The sequence below is a fragment of the Trachemys scripta genome, chromosome 20 (genome assembly GCF_013100865.1).
Source record: "Trachemys scripta elegans isolate TJP31775 chromosome 20, CAS_Tse_1.0, whole genome shotgun sequence".
Taxonomy (NCBI): Eukaryota; Metazoa; Chordata; order Testudines; family Emydidae; genus Trachemys; species Trachemys scripta.
Window position 1 is genome coordinate 13126984 of NC_048317.1, and position 13383 is coordinate 13140366.

General features: G+C 53.8%; 1 protein-coding gene across 4 annotated transcripts in view; it reads left to right on the forward strand.

The window, feature by feature from the left end:
• Positions 1 to 13383, forward strand: part of PTPRU (protein tyrosine phosphatase receptor type U) — a 275704-nt gene that overhangs the window by 195439 nt on the left and 66882 nt on the right. For all 4 annotated transcript variants that reach the window (XM_034753847.1, XM_034753848.1, XM_034753849.1 and 1 more), the window contains exons 13-14: positions 2227 to 2263; positions 7316 to 7454. In XM_034753847.1, coding sequence (XP_034609738.1) covers positions 2227 to 2263; positions 7316 to 7454 — 176 coding nt within the window. The remainder of the gene's footprint in view (positions 1 to 2226; positions 2264 to 7315; positions 7455 to 13383) is intronic.

Here is a 13383-nt window from a genome sequence, read left to right on the forward strand (position 1 = left end):
TTGTAAGCTTATTTTTTATGTTTAAGGTCAGCAAGGATTTCACTGTTAAGCCAAGCTTGTCACCTGCCATATTTACTGTTCTTTCTACACATTGGGATGTTTTTTTCCTGCAACCTCAATAAGGTTTCTTTAAAATACAGCCAGCTCTCCTGGACTCCTTTCCCCCTCATGTTATTCTCCCAGGGGATCCTGCCCATCAGTTCCCTGAGGGAGTCAAAGTCTGCTTTTCTGAAGTCCAGGGTCCATATTCTGTTGCTCTCCTTTCTTCCTTATGTCAGGATCCTGAACTCGACCATCTCATGGTCACTGCCTCCCAGGTTCCCATCCACTTTTGCTTCCCCTACTAATTCTTCCTGGTTTGTGAGCAGTAAGTCTAGAAGAGCTCTGCCCCTAGTTGGTTCCTCCAGCACTTGCACCAGGAAATTGTCCCCTACACTTTCCAAAAACTTCCTGGATTGTCTGTGCTTAACTCAAGAATCCTGGCCTGGCCGGGCCTAACTCTGACTGCACCTTTTTGTCAAGTCAACAGAAGACTATTTTGCTTAATTTGTGGACCGTAAGACCAAGGTGGGCCAAGCTGAGTTGAATACGACTTTGCTGTAAGACTGGGTGAGGTAGTTCCATGAGATGTTCTGCTAGCTCAGGCGAGCCCAGGACAACAACAGAAAGAAAATGTTGTCCCTCAGAGCTGTTCTAAAGCAGCATTTTTTGTTGTTGGTGTTTGCAAGTGGTTACATTAATTACTTTAAATCACCCAACATTGTAAGAAATCCCAGGATTTGCTTTATAACTTCTTAAAAAGCCTGCTATCCATTCAGACGGGAGCTGCGTTCCCTCTACCTTTCTCTGCATCATCATGTTGGCCAGATGGTGCTTCCTGTATCAGATGAATGATTATTTAGGGTTACATTTAAGGTACTTCACAACAACAATAAAAAAGTCAGGTCAAATTTTTCCCCTCTTGCTCAATCTGAGTAGCACCTCATTCCCGAAAAGATCAAGGTGAGTATCAGTGGGAGAATCCAGTGCTTTTTCTTTTTTTTTGTAGTGACGGGCTCTGCTCTGTCATTAGAGGGAATGTTGTTTAGGTAACAATGTGATTGTTCGTGAGCTCCCTGCAGAACTTGCAGCCGTAAAGTACAGATGGTTGGAAAATGGGTGTGTTTTCCCCATGAAAAATGTAGATTTTTCTGCACAAATTTGAATCTGGAAACATTCTGGTAAAAAACTGAAATATTTCAGCAGAAAATTGAAATATTTTGATTGGGAAATGCCACTGCCATGCCTCATGGGAATTGTAGTTCAGGTGCCTCTTGCTTCCATTCTCACCTATAGGTCAGGCTCCCTGGTCAGACTACACCTCCCATGGTACACTGTGGATGGAGCAGTCCACCGTGGGAGTCCCTGGCCATGGTGCATCCTATGTGATGTAGTCCAGCTGTGGAGCAGTGCCCATGGAAGGGAATGGGCACATGAGGCAACGGAACTACAACTCCCATGAGGCACCACAGCAGTGTTTCTAAATTGAAGTATTTTGGTTTGGGGCCAAAATATTTCAGTTTTGGGACGTTAGTGAAAAATTTGAAGATTTCCACAGGAAGTGGTCACTTTTTTGCAAAACATTGTGTTTAGTTGAAAACCCATCTTTCCACGCAACAGAACATTTCTACACGGCCCTAGTATAAGAACTCCCCAATAAAGGCTGGCCCAGGGTTGTTCTTCTTTGCCCTGTTGAATTCAGAGCCTAGACTCGGTACCAGCATCACCATCAGATCATCCTATTTCCCACTGAATGATGGTCAGAAGCCCAGATGATAGGTCACAAAAATCGAAGTGGATTAGTCCGTCTGGGACCCTCCCATCTAGCCCATCCCTGGGGCTAAGTCCAGGGCTTTCCTTCTGCATGGGCTAGAGGCTTGAGTGCATTGTTGGAATCCCTGTGCTTGGGCTCAGAGAGGATAATGTAGGAAAGGCTGATGGATTGACAATTAAACACTGGACATCTTGGCATATCAGGGACGCCCATTGGCATAGGTACAGAGTATGCCAGGTGCGTCAGCCAGCAGCATGTGACAAGGGACCCAGTGCTTCATCGTGAAAAGGCTCGGCAGGCTGACTGGCCAAGTTTTGTCCTAGCTTCCCCGTTAAAAGCAGAGCAATCGAAGAGGACCCCATTTTCATGTCCCCGCTGCATTCTGAGCCTCCTGATCTTTTCTCTCTCTGCAGGAGACCAGGCTGAACTGCATTCGGATCGCCCGCAAAGGTAAGACTCCCATTGTACCTCCCAATCACTTGTGCTCAGCAGACTGGCTTTTCTATTTCTTTGTTGCACTGAGGTTGGGACGCCACACACTGGTTTGTTATTGTAGGGTTGCTGGTGAATTCCGGGCTGTGAAGAATGCTTTGTGGTTGCTCCTGAAGGCTAGGTTGTGCATTTCTGGTTTCTTATTGTAGGGTTGATCATAAGGGAGGTGCATTCTGGTTTATTATTGTAGGGTTGCTCTTGCTTCTGGCAGTGGTTATTTTTTTTAAATAAAATTATTATTATGGTAGCACTTGGTGGCTCTGCTCAAGATCAGGACCCCATTGTGCTGGGTGAGAGAGCCCGTGTGAAGAGCGTCTACTCTAAACAGATCAGCTGGGAAAGAAAGGAAGTATATTAGCCCCTTTTCGCAGGCAGGGAGCCGAGGCACCGAGAGCTTAAGTGACTTGCCCAAGATCATGCAGTAAGTCTGTGGCAGGTCTTTTGGGTCCCATGCAAGTGCCCTAACCTGAAGCCCAAGCTTCACCTCTGAAGCAGCATATTAAAACATTTGTTTTGGAATAAAAATCATATAAGGAGTGATATGTGGGTCTTGTGGGGAAAAAAAAAACCAAGGGGGAAAAAATCAAGCATGTCAGATTTCAGGCCTTCTGACCTTGTCAGCATCCCTTTAAAGCTGTGAATATTGCAATTGATCTTGGCTGGTATAAACCCTGGACTTGTTTGGCATTGATATAGTCCAGGGGTGATATTAACCGGGGTAATTGTGTTGCTGGCAGTGATGGGGAGCCAGTCTTGTGAGTGAAATCGATTGGGGAAATATTTCAGCTTCACTCTTTGGCTTTTGGAATCTCAACAAATAACTTAATGCTTTGTTCTTTCAGGGGGATTGAACTTTGGGGCCTCGTGCATTTAATAAAATTCCTTGTGCTCTACTAATATATTTGGCTCCCTACTGGATTCAAGGAAGGGGAAAAATATGTAATAAAATAAGCTAAACTCCTGACTCGATGGGAAATGAAAAATGGGCATTCATGTGCATGCGGCTAATGTAGCATATTAAAAAAGGAGCAGGGGGATTCATAGCTTGGTGTGGAACGATGCAAAGACGAGCTAAGATCCAGCCAGCGACTAGGGGGTTAGCCCTCGGGTGGGATGTGTGTGCCTGGTCCATGGGAGGAAAGGCCCTTTGTTTGGTCTGGGTTGGCCATGGCAGCAAGGGAGATGCGGATTCGTTGAGGAAGATGGTATGTCCTGGGGCTATCGTCCAGTCGTCGTGAGCCAGCCAGGCATGTGGGGACTGTAGTGGGAATGGGGGTTTCTGGGCCGGTACGTAGAGTGAGAGAAGCGTGAGCCGGATGGTCGTTAGGCAGGCCAAGGGAGGAGGGAGCCATCAGTGTTGGCCCATGCTGGGGCCTCCCTCTCTTCTCAAGACCACGTCCCTGTTTTTCTTTCCTTCTCTTTTTCTGCTGAATAAACACCAGGGGCAAGGGGCACTGAGAACAAAACATACCCGCTCCGTTCTCCCTGCGGCTGAGCCGCCTGCGGTGCCCATCGCTGCCACTGCCGCTGTCACTGCAAAGGAGGTGCCCCGCATGAGCGCTCAGCACCTGGGCTCCGGGAGGGAGATGCCCGAGGGAGGCCAGGTTTGTGGCCTCTGCTGGGATTGGGGAGAGGTTTAGTGCGGGGGGTTGAGGATCGGCGAGTCTTGGAGTCTGAAGCGGGAGGGGTTAGTAGCTGGGATTGGAGCAGCTCCTGAGATCAGGGAATGTACCCTTGCCTAGTATTGGGGTTGGGCAGCTCCCAGGTTCAGAGAGGGGTGTACTGCCTGGGACAGGGGACAGGCAGCTCCCGGGCTCAGAGAGGGGTGTACTGCCTGGGACAGACAGCTCATGGCTCAGAGAGGGGCGTATTGCCTGGGCATGGATCCTGGCAGCTCCTGGAACTGAGATGGCTACAGTACAGTGCTTGGGATTGGGGATTAGCAGTGATGGGTTATTAGTCTCAGCAGTGACACCCCCGTTCTCACGCTGTGCCTTAGTCCTGTATTCAGACTCTGTGAGCAGCACTCTCAGGTCGTGTTCTCAATCAGACTCAATTTCCAGGCTGACTTCTCACCGTATCCAGGGGCGGGGCACTATTCCCCTGCCTCCACTTTGGCTGCCTGCTTCATAACGGTTTATTAATAATCCTCCTCGTCCTTATAACGGTGTTTGTACGGCACCCTCTGCCCCTGCCAAGGCGCGGTGGGAGCCAGGGAAGTGCAATGAAAACGCAATCATCCCGATAAGAGGCAGGCGTTAAACCCTCATTAGATGCACAGCAGGCAAACCGTCCTGGGTGACAGTACTGGAGTGGGCTGGGGCCGGGGGGGGATGGAGGGGAGTTGCACGCAGGCCTGACATTGATTCAGCTGGAAGAGGCGTCTGGAGGCGAGCGCTCCCCAGGAGAGCGAGAAGCGGCCGTCTGGCGCTTATTGCTGCTCCATGGGCTCATCGCGCAGGGACGCCCCCACTCTCCACATTCGCATTCTTCTCATGGCTTAAGAATGCCGCTTGGTGCAAGCGTGGGACTGTGCAGTGCTTCCTGGACCAGGCTCTGAACTGCCGGCACGTAGTGCTGGAGCAGACGGGCGCCCCGCAGGAAGGGCGTACGTGCATGTAACCCAGCTCTGCCCTTGATCCTGGCAGGGCCAGTTTGTTGGCCTGATAACTTTGATAGCGTCCTTTGAAACCACACTAAGCAAGGGGGAGAAGGGAGAGTGCTGCGGCCGGGAGTCCTCCGGAGAGCAGAAGCAAGGCACCCCGGGGCCGGGCCAGAGACTGATGCATCGTGGAGGTTACGCCCCAGCGTCGCTGGGAAAAGGCAGCAGGGAGCATCCTGGCCCTGCCTCACACTCTCCGTGTGGTGAGAGCAACGTCAGAGGAGGCTGCAGGGGCTGAAGTGCCGCTGTGTCTGTCCAGACAAGGGGGACTGGAGAGAAAAAACTTCCGGGAGATTTAGGCCGAGAGAGGAAAGTTCAAATGAAGTGATGGGAGCTGCCAATAGCCAAAATGCAGGGAATGCCTCCATGTCAGGGACAACAGGGGATGGGAAGGTGGGCAAATGCTGCAGAAAAACCTTCTGCAGATACCTGATCCCTCGACCGATCCCTCCATCTGACTCATACACCTTAGCAACTCATTCAGCCTGCCTATCCAGCCCATCCGCCCAATCAATAACCTGACCCATCTATCCAGCCCATCCGCCCAACCCGCCTATCCAGCCCATCCACCCAACCCTTCTATCCAGCCCATCTATCCAGCCCATCCGCCCAACCCATCCACCCAATCAATAACCCGAACCATCTATCCAGCCCATCCACCCAACCCGCCTATCCAGCCCATCCGCCCAACCCATCTATCCAATCAATAACCTGACCCATCTATCCAGCCCATCCGCCCAACCCATCCACCCAATCAATAACCCGACCCATCTATCCAGCCCATCCGCCCCACCCATCTATCCAGCCCATCCACCCAAGCAATAACCCGACCCATCTATCCAGCCCAACCCGCCTATCCAGCCCATCCACCCAACCCATCTATCCAGCCCATCCACCCAACCCGCCTATCCAGCCCATCCGCCCAACCCATCTATCCAGCCCATCCACCCAACTCATCTGTCTAATCCATCCATCCAACTCATCTATCCAAACCATCGACCTAATCCTTCCACGCAACCCATCCATCTAATCCATCCACTTCATCCATCCAACCAAGTCATCCGCCCAGTTCATCTACCTGATCACCTGATTCCTCCACCCAACCTGACCACCTTATCTATTCATCAAACTCCTCCTCCCAATCCATGCTCCTAAATAATCCACCCACTTGACCCATCCACCCAATCCATTTATTTTATCTTATCTAGTTTAGGTATCGCTAAAATGCTCCTCCCCCTGGGATTTAAGTGCCATGGGTTTGGCCATGTCCAGATTTGCTTTCAGTTAATGTCCAAGCCCTGGAGCTTTCCCAGCACAGACACTCACCGAGAACAAACTCCAGAGATGCACAGGAGCATCTGCAGAACACAAACCTTAAAGCTGCATGCCTGGGACTTTGCACCCAAAGTGCTTCCATGTTCCTCCGTCTGGGAACAGGAACAATGCCATGTGATTCAGCTGACCAATCCCAGTGAGCCGACTCTGCCCAAGAAGCAAATACTGAGTGCCCCGGCTCTGCGATCGATCCACAAAGGAGACAGAGCAGTTTTACAAAATTAACACAACAGCTACAATTAATTTGTGGGGACAGCGATGGGCTTAGTCTGGCTGGGGCATGGGGCGAAGAGAGGAGGAGGAGTAGCATCTCTCTGACAATAATCGGCTATTTGATAATTTGTTGGGGTTACTTCCTTGATTGTTTGTTTGGATCAGAACATCAAACAGCCTTATTTAACGGGGGATTAGATCAGCTTGTTTGCTGGAACATTAAACAGGCGTCCGCTGTTACGAGAACGTGTCCTTCTCTGGCAATGAGGCGTCCGTGCACAGCTCCGCTCCGAATGAGGGGGGAGGACAGGCTGTTTGGTGTGCCTCGGGTAGGACAGCGCTGGCGAGATGCACCCCCAGCTCAGGGGCTGGGTCCAGATTCCTTCCGCTCCATTATTGGCTACAAGTGGCGCTCAGCCCGCCCCCTCTTGCACCCAGGTCCCAAGCCGTAGGCAGCAGCGGTTCTGTGTGTGTGTGCGCACCCACGTTACCGGTGTGTATGCGTGAGAGGTTTTGTGTGTGTATACGTGCACACACGTGTACATTTGCACCTAAAATCTGCACAGGGGGAAGTTTTTGCATGTGGGTGAGGTTGTGTTGTATATGCGTGCGTGTGGGAGATCTTTTGGCTGTGCGTGGGGGGGGAGAGGTGTGTTGCGTATGTCTGCACATGCTGTCTGTGTGCACGTGGCGGAGTTTGGGTGGGGGGGGGGCGGGGGAGGGATCTGCCAAAACCAGCTGTCAAGAAAGTAGGTCGGAGCTGATTTCTGACCCTCTCTGCTGTGCTTTTCTCCCTCCAGCCGCCTGCAAAGAGAGCAAGCGTCCCCTGGAGGTGTCCCAGCACTCGGAGGAGATGGGCCTGATCCTGGGCATTTGTGCCGGGGGGCTGGTTGTCTTGATTATCCTCCTCGGAGCGATCATTGTCGTCATCCGGAAAGGGTAAGGAAATCGCTGTCTCCTCATCCCCGGGCTGGTGCCGCAGCTGGCAGCTCCCTCGCCCTCGGGGCCCTGCCACTCCTCCCGGCACGGCTCCTCTCCCTTTCCTGGGTGCACGTCAGTGCTCAGGCAGTGAGAGACCAGCGACAGCCGCAGCAGTGGGGAGGGGACCAAAATCCACCCCTGCAACTGGACTCAGCCAAATCATGGCCCATGCCTGCACTAACATCCCCTGCAAATCCCCTTCTGCTCTCACCCCCAGCTCCGCGATGCCCCTCGGTCTAGACCCGCAGTCCTCTGCTCCTACAGTTGTGCCCCACCGCAGCTAGCTGGTGCACCTCTCCTCTGGCTGGCCTGCCTCCCACTCCAGCCCTGACCCCCAGGTCTGCCCATTCACCTCTCCTCTGGCCTGCCTCCCACTCCAGCCCTCACCCCCAGATCTGCCCATTCACCTCTCCTCTGGCCTGCCTCCCACTCCAGCCCTCACCCCCAGATCTGCCCATTCACCTCTCTCCTGGCCTGTAGCCCCCCCCACTGCTCAGTTTTGTGTCCCGCAAGGCACAGATTTAAGCAGTCCCAGGGACGTGCTGGGTAAGATTTCACAGCAACATCCGGGCTTGGGCAGCATAAAAGCACTGCTTCCTTCAAGGAGGCCGGGCAGGGTTGTAGAGGCTCAGGGGAGGGGGCTGAGCGGGCCAGTGGCAGGGTGTTTTGTGACTGTGTCAGAGGCTAATGTAGGTGCCTAGGGGGTATTGGACAGTCTCGGGGGGTCTGATTCCCCATTGTCCGCCCTGCGCATTGGAAAAACCAGATGGCGACACCAAATAAACCCGGGAGAGCGATGTCCAGCCAGAAAGGAGTGAGAGCCTGGTGCCGGCGCCTGTGCCCTGAGCAGCCCCATTGCACCCTGCCCAGAGCAGGATCCGCTTCCCCCAGGGGATGGGGAATGCTGGGAGTTGGTCCCTCTCTTTGCTGCCGCTTCAGGCAGTCCCTTTTCTCTCCACCCTTTCGCTGCTCCCCTTAGGTTTCTGGATGGCTAAGCCTGGCCCGTGGGATGAAACCTGAGAACCAGCAAACTCGTTCCATTAGTAGCTGGCGTGGCAGCAATAACCCAGCGCACCGGGGTGCCTGCCCCCCCAATACCCCACGTTAGCTGCTTCTCTCCAGCACGCTCTGCCATGACGGTGCTGACCTGTGCCCTATCCCCGCCCTCCGCCCCGCAGCGGGCTGCCGGCAGTGAGCCTGCTGCTAACAGCTCCTTTGCCAAGGAGGCAATGTTCCATAAAGGGCAGAGGAGTCACAGCTGTCCAGGCAGGCCGCTAACTAATGCAATAGACGTGAAACAGACAGTGATAGACCCTGACCTCCTTCCCCCTTCCCCCCCCAGTCTGGGCTGCAGGATCTATGACAAGCCGCTGCCCACAGGAAAGCTCTCGGAGAGCGACCCGAGCTGTGACCCCGATGGCCGCTCCGTGCCGTTCTTACGTGCAGCCGAGCTGCGCTGGGGAGGGTTCCTTGATCTTGTCTCTGTGCAGGCAGCTCACGCAGGGCTCTGCTGTCTGCCTCTCTCTGGAGCACTCCGGGGCTTTCGCTGCAGATGGGTATCAAGGCGGGGGAGTTGGGGTTCCTTCTCCTCGCCTCAAAGAGCGCGGCATGTTCGCAGCTCCTCGTTGCAGACTGTCCTGCTCCGGCTTGTGCCTTCGCTGTAGGCAAAAGGCCTGGAGAAGCTGGCTAGCAGGAAAAGAGGGTCCCCTGGGAGGAGAACTGATGGGAAGACAGGCTCCAAGGTGGGGACAGAGCTGAGCTCTTGGAATCCCAGCATAGGAGCTGGGGGGCTGCCGCACCCCTGGCTTGAAGTGCTTTCCACCATAACAGTTTGGTTCAGTGGGGGTGCTGAGAGCCACTATATACATTGTTCCAGCAGCCCGGAATCCCAGCATGCCTTTCGCATTCAGCTGGCCCACTGGCAAGGCCTGGAGGCGAAGGCCCTGTCTTCCCTGGGAATCTGCACTCCTTTCTCCCATGCAGGCAGGCCAAGCTGCTACTAGCCCCGGTAGAGCCCAGCCCTGCTCGTAAATCATGGCTTTGCTTCATTAACACTAGGGGGCAGCTACTCCAACAGCTGAAGTCAGGACACATCACTAGACAGAGCCTAGGGGGCGGGGGGTAAGGGGGGTGTCTATGCTGGAATCCGAGGTCTGACGGCAGCCCGTGTAGACGCACCTGAGCTAGCTTTGGTCTAGCTCGCACCAGTAACACAAGTAGTGAAGTTCAGCAGCCCAGGCCTCTGGGTATATATGCAAGCAGCCGGCTCGTCCTGATGTAGCTTTGCTGCTGTGGTTATTGGCGCTAGATCAAAGCCAGCCCCCGTATGTCTACACTTGCTGCAGCCATGCCTCTGACTGCAGTGTAGACACACGCTGAGAGTGGGGAAAACCATTCCCCTGGTCACAGCGAGGCAGCATTGTACTGTGGTTCGAGGAAGGGACTGAGAGTCTGTTTACTGGGGGTGGATTATTAATGTCATTCCTCATTGCTGGCTTTGCAAAGCGCACAGAGGGCAAGTCAGGGACCCCATCTCTATCACCCCAAAGCTCTCAGCTGGCCCTACCCCATGGTCTCTCCACAAGGTTGGGACTCGGCTATAAAGAAGATGCCACGTTGACTGTAAAGCCATATCGAGAGGTCACGATCTCGTAATGTCGCTCCCCGATGACAGGGCTGAGGTCCCCCGTCTGCACTGGGACACACAGAGGCTGAGCCGTAGCCCAGCGAGACGTTGCAGATAGTGGTTCCAGGCAGCCAGAGGTCTCGGCTGAGAGGCCACGGTCCCATGGGCCCCATGGGGCAGGAAGGGGAACGGAGGAAGCTGAGGCTCCGAGTTTGTATCGGGATGTCACCTCTGCTGGGATTTGTACTGCGCTTGGCTCTGTGGTATCTGACCCCTTCTGCGTGAGCAGGTGTTGGAGGAGGCTTGGGGCTCTGGCAGCCTTCCTCACCCCCAAACCATTCCCGGGGGGAAAGGGACTGCAAGGAAAGTCAGTGGAGGAGGAGGAGGAGGAGGAGGAGGAGTCCTTTATGTCTGTGTCAGATCTCCCACTTGGCGATTTGTCTGTATCATAAAGAGTTAAAATTCCATGAGCTCCCATCCCAGGTCAAACAGGCAGGATGGCAGAAGGATGCCAGGAGATTCCTAACCAGCCTGACTTGTAATGAGAGAGAGCATGGCCTGTGGGGCCACATCTAGCATGTTCCCCTGTGTCCTTGGCTAGAGCAGGGTAATTCCCAGCAGCAGGAGTTCCTGACCTTTTCTTAGCCAGACAAGAAATCAGCTGCGGGAAAAGGACCCCCCTGCAGTTTATCCTCCAGAGAGGCACCCAGTGAGGGGTTTCCGCTTGGCCTTGGGAGTGGCGTTTTCTCTCTACTCTGCCTGCTGCTTGCCAAGGAGCAGCAACGGAGCAGCTGCTGCTCCCAGCAGGGTCCTTCGGCGGGTGGAAGTTTCATTCACTCCAAGCAAGAGCCAGACTGTGGTGGGGGCAGCAGGTGCCGATCCTTGCGTGAAGGGCCCTCAAGCCCGTGGGCGGGGAGGTGAGGGGAAGGAGTTTGCTCACTTTCTGGACCAGTCGGGAAGTGGATGGGTTTATGTGCACGTTCCTGCTCTTTGTAAATCATTATACAGAAAGGAAAGGGGCGTTAGCATGCGTGGAACAGGGATGTCAGACAGCTGGCAAATGCAGCAACCACACCAGTGGTTAGTCCCCATCAGAATCCTTTAGCCTTGATCTTCTTTAAGGCCAAAGCAGAGAGAGAGCCCCTTTAGCACCAAGGAGCTGCTCAGAGCCATAAAGAGCTTGCTCTCCCCAGAGCCAGGGGGTTTCCCAGCACCTATCAGCAGTGTCCACCTGCAAGCCCAGACGCTCCAGCAGGCACCCCATGGCATCCGCCCTGCACCTAGCACTTCTGTGTGCTTGTGATGTGGAAGGCGAACGGAGACGCGGTGATAGCCTGATGGCCTTCGGTCGCGTCCCCCGGGGGCATCAGTTCACTGCCAGCGCTCACGCGTCCCTAATGCGGAAGGGGAAAACAGGGTCTTGTGTTCTGGAGCCGGCAGCAGGGGCAGGAGGGCCTCAGTGAAGGGAGACTCCCAGCCCATGCAGGGTCACTAAACCAACCACAGCATCTTCTGCACAGCCGCTGGAGCGAGCTGGTGGCCCCTTAGAGCATTGGGCAGGGGCAAGGCAGGACAGAATCTCTTTATTCAGTCTCCTGCAGCCTGAGGTCTTGGCCTAGATCTGCTCTGGTAGGAAAGAGACAGGCGCGTAACTGGAGAACACGGACGTGCCGAACCGGGCACGGTAGATGGAGTTGGTAGTTTGGGAGAGCAAAATCATGGAGTCTGGAGTGTCCCACTTTCAAACTTGGGGGCCTAAGTGCTGTTTTAGGTGCCCAAATGGAGCCTCACAACCTGAGCATGGGGCTTCTTGTGCGTAAGGATCTGTCGATGCTGCCATCAGAGGTGTGATGGCAGCCCGTGTAGATGCACCCGAGCTAGCTTTGCTCTAGAGCGCCAATAACAATGGCAGTGAAGCGTCAGCAGCAGGGGCGAGGCGCTCGGGTACGTCCCCAGGATTCTGGGTGGGTTTGTACAGCCCGTGCTGCCGTGGTTTCACTGCTGCTGTTCTCGGGGCGAGCTGGATCCGAGCTAGCGTGGGTGTGTCTACACATGCTGCAGCCACCCTCGGATTGCAGTGTGGACAGAACTTCTATCACATGGAATCCAAACGATCAGAGATGGAGGAACCCACGGAGTCTGATCTAGACCAGTGCCAGTGGCTGGTTCTGCTCCCGTCACTGTTCTCCAGGGCTTTGTCCAGTCTTGTCCTCAGTGACCCAAACAACGGTACTTCCACCACTTCCCTTCAGTGTCTATCCCACCCTCTGGCCGAGCTCACCAATGCTCTCTTGACATTGTCCCTAAATTATCCCTTGCTTGATTTCTTCTCATTACTCCGAGTTTTACCCTCTGTCCATTTCCTCTTGTTCCTTAGGCGTTCGCCCTTCAGGGGGACAGTTTTCAAGCCACTTCTTTGTCTTTAGCCAAGCTACGAGGTTCCTCTTTTCCCTTCTCACTCTAGTCCCCGGGCCATTTTTGATGCTGTTCTCTGAACTGCCTTCACCTTGCCAACATCTGTCTGGTGTGGAGGTGTCTAAACATGGACAGAATGTTCCAGGTGCAGTAGGACAAGAGCTGAATAAAGAACTATCAGCGACACACACACACACACACACACGTATCAATCTAAGAAAAAAGGCACGGTAAGAGAAAATCCAGTGACCAGTTTCATTCCAGTGCCGACTCGGTTTTGTTTCTCAGACTATCACTCAGCGATGCAGAGATTTAATCACTTCTCAGCGTCTGCTGGCTTTTTGTAAAAATAGAAATTGATTTTGAATTTTGCAAATCAGCCCATGAAATCCCTGTCTCTCGTTCTTGATAGTGTGACAAAGTGACTGCATCGCGTCTCGGGGGATGTCTGCGCTGCATTCCCAGGGTGCGAATGCAGCTCACGGAGACATCCCTGAGCGAGCTTTCATCTAGCTAGCTCTGGTCCTGCATCCGTGAAGCTGCAGCGGCCTCGTGAGTAATTACCTAGGGTTTGGGGCAGGCAAGCCATGCTGATGTGGCTTCACTGCTCTGGAACCGGAGCTAGCTAGGTTGGTATGTCTACACAAGTTGCAATCACACCGCGTGACTGCACAATAGACATACCCTGTGAGACTTAGTAAGAGAGTTGAACTCCCATGCAGGGGACTCGTGGGTTGAGTCCCAAACAGCCAGGCCCAAGCTTGGGATACACGGTGCTCTATAGAAGGAACCGGAACATGTCCCCTTCTTTACTGATTGAAATTCTCTTTCCCACCCCTCGCCAGG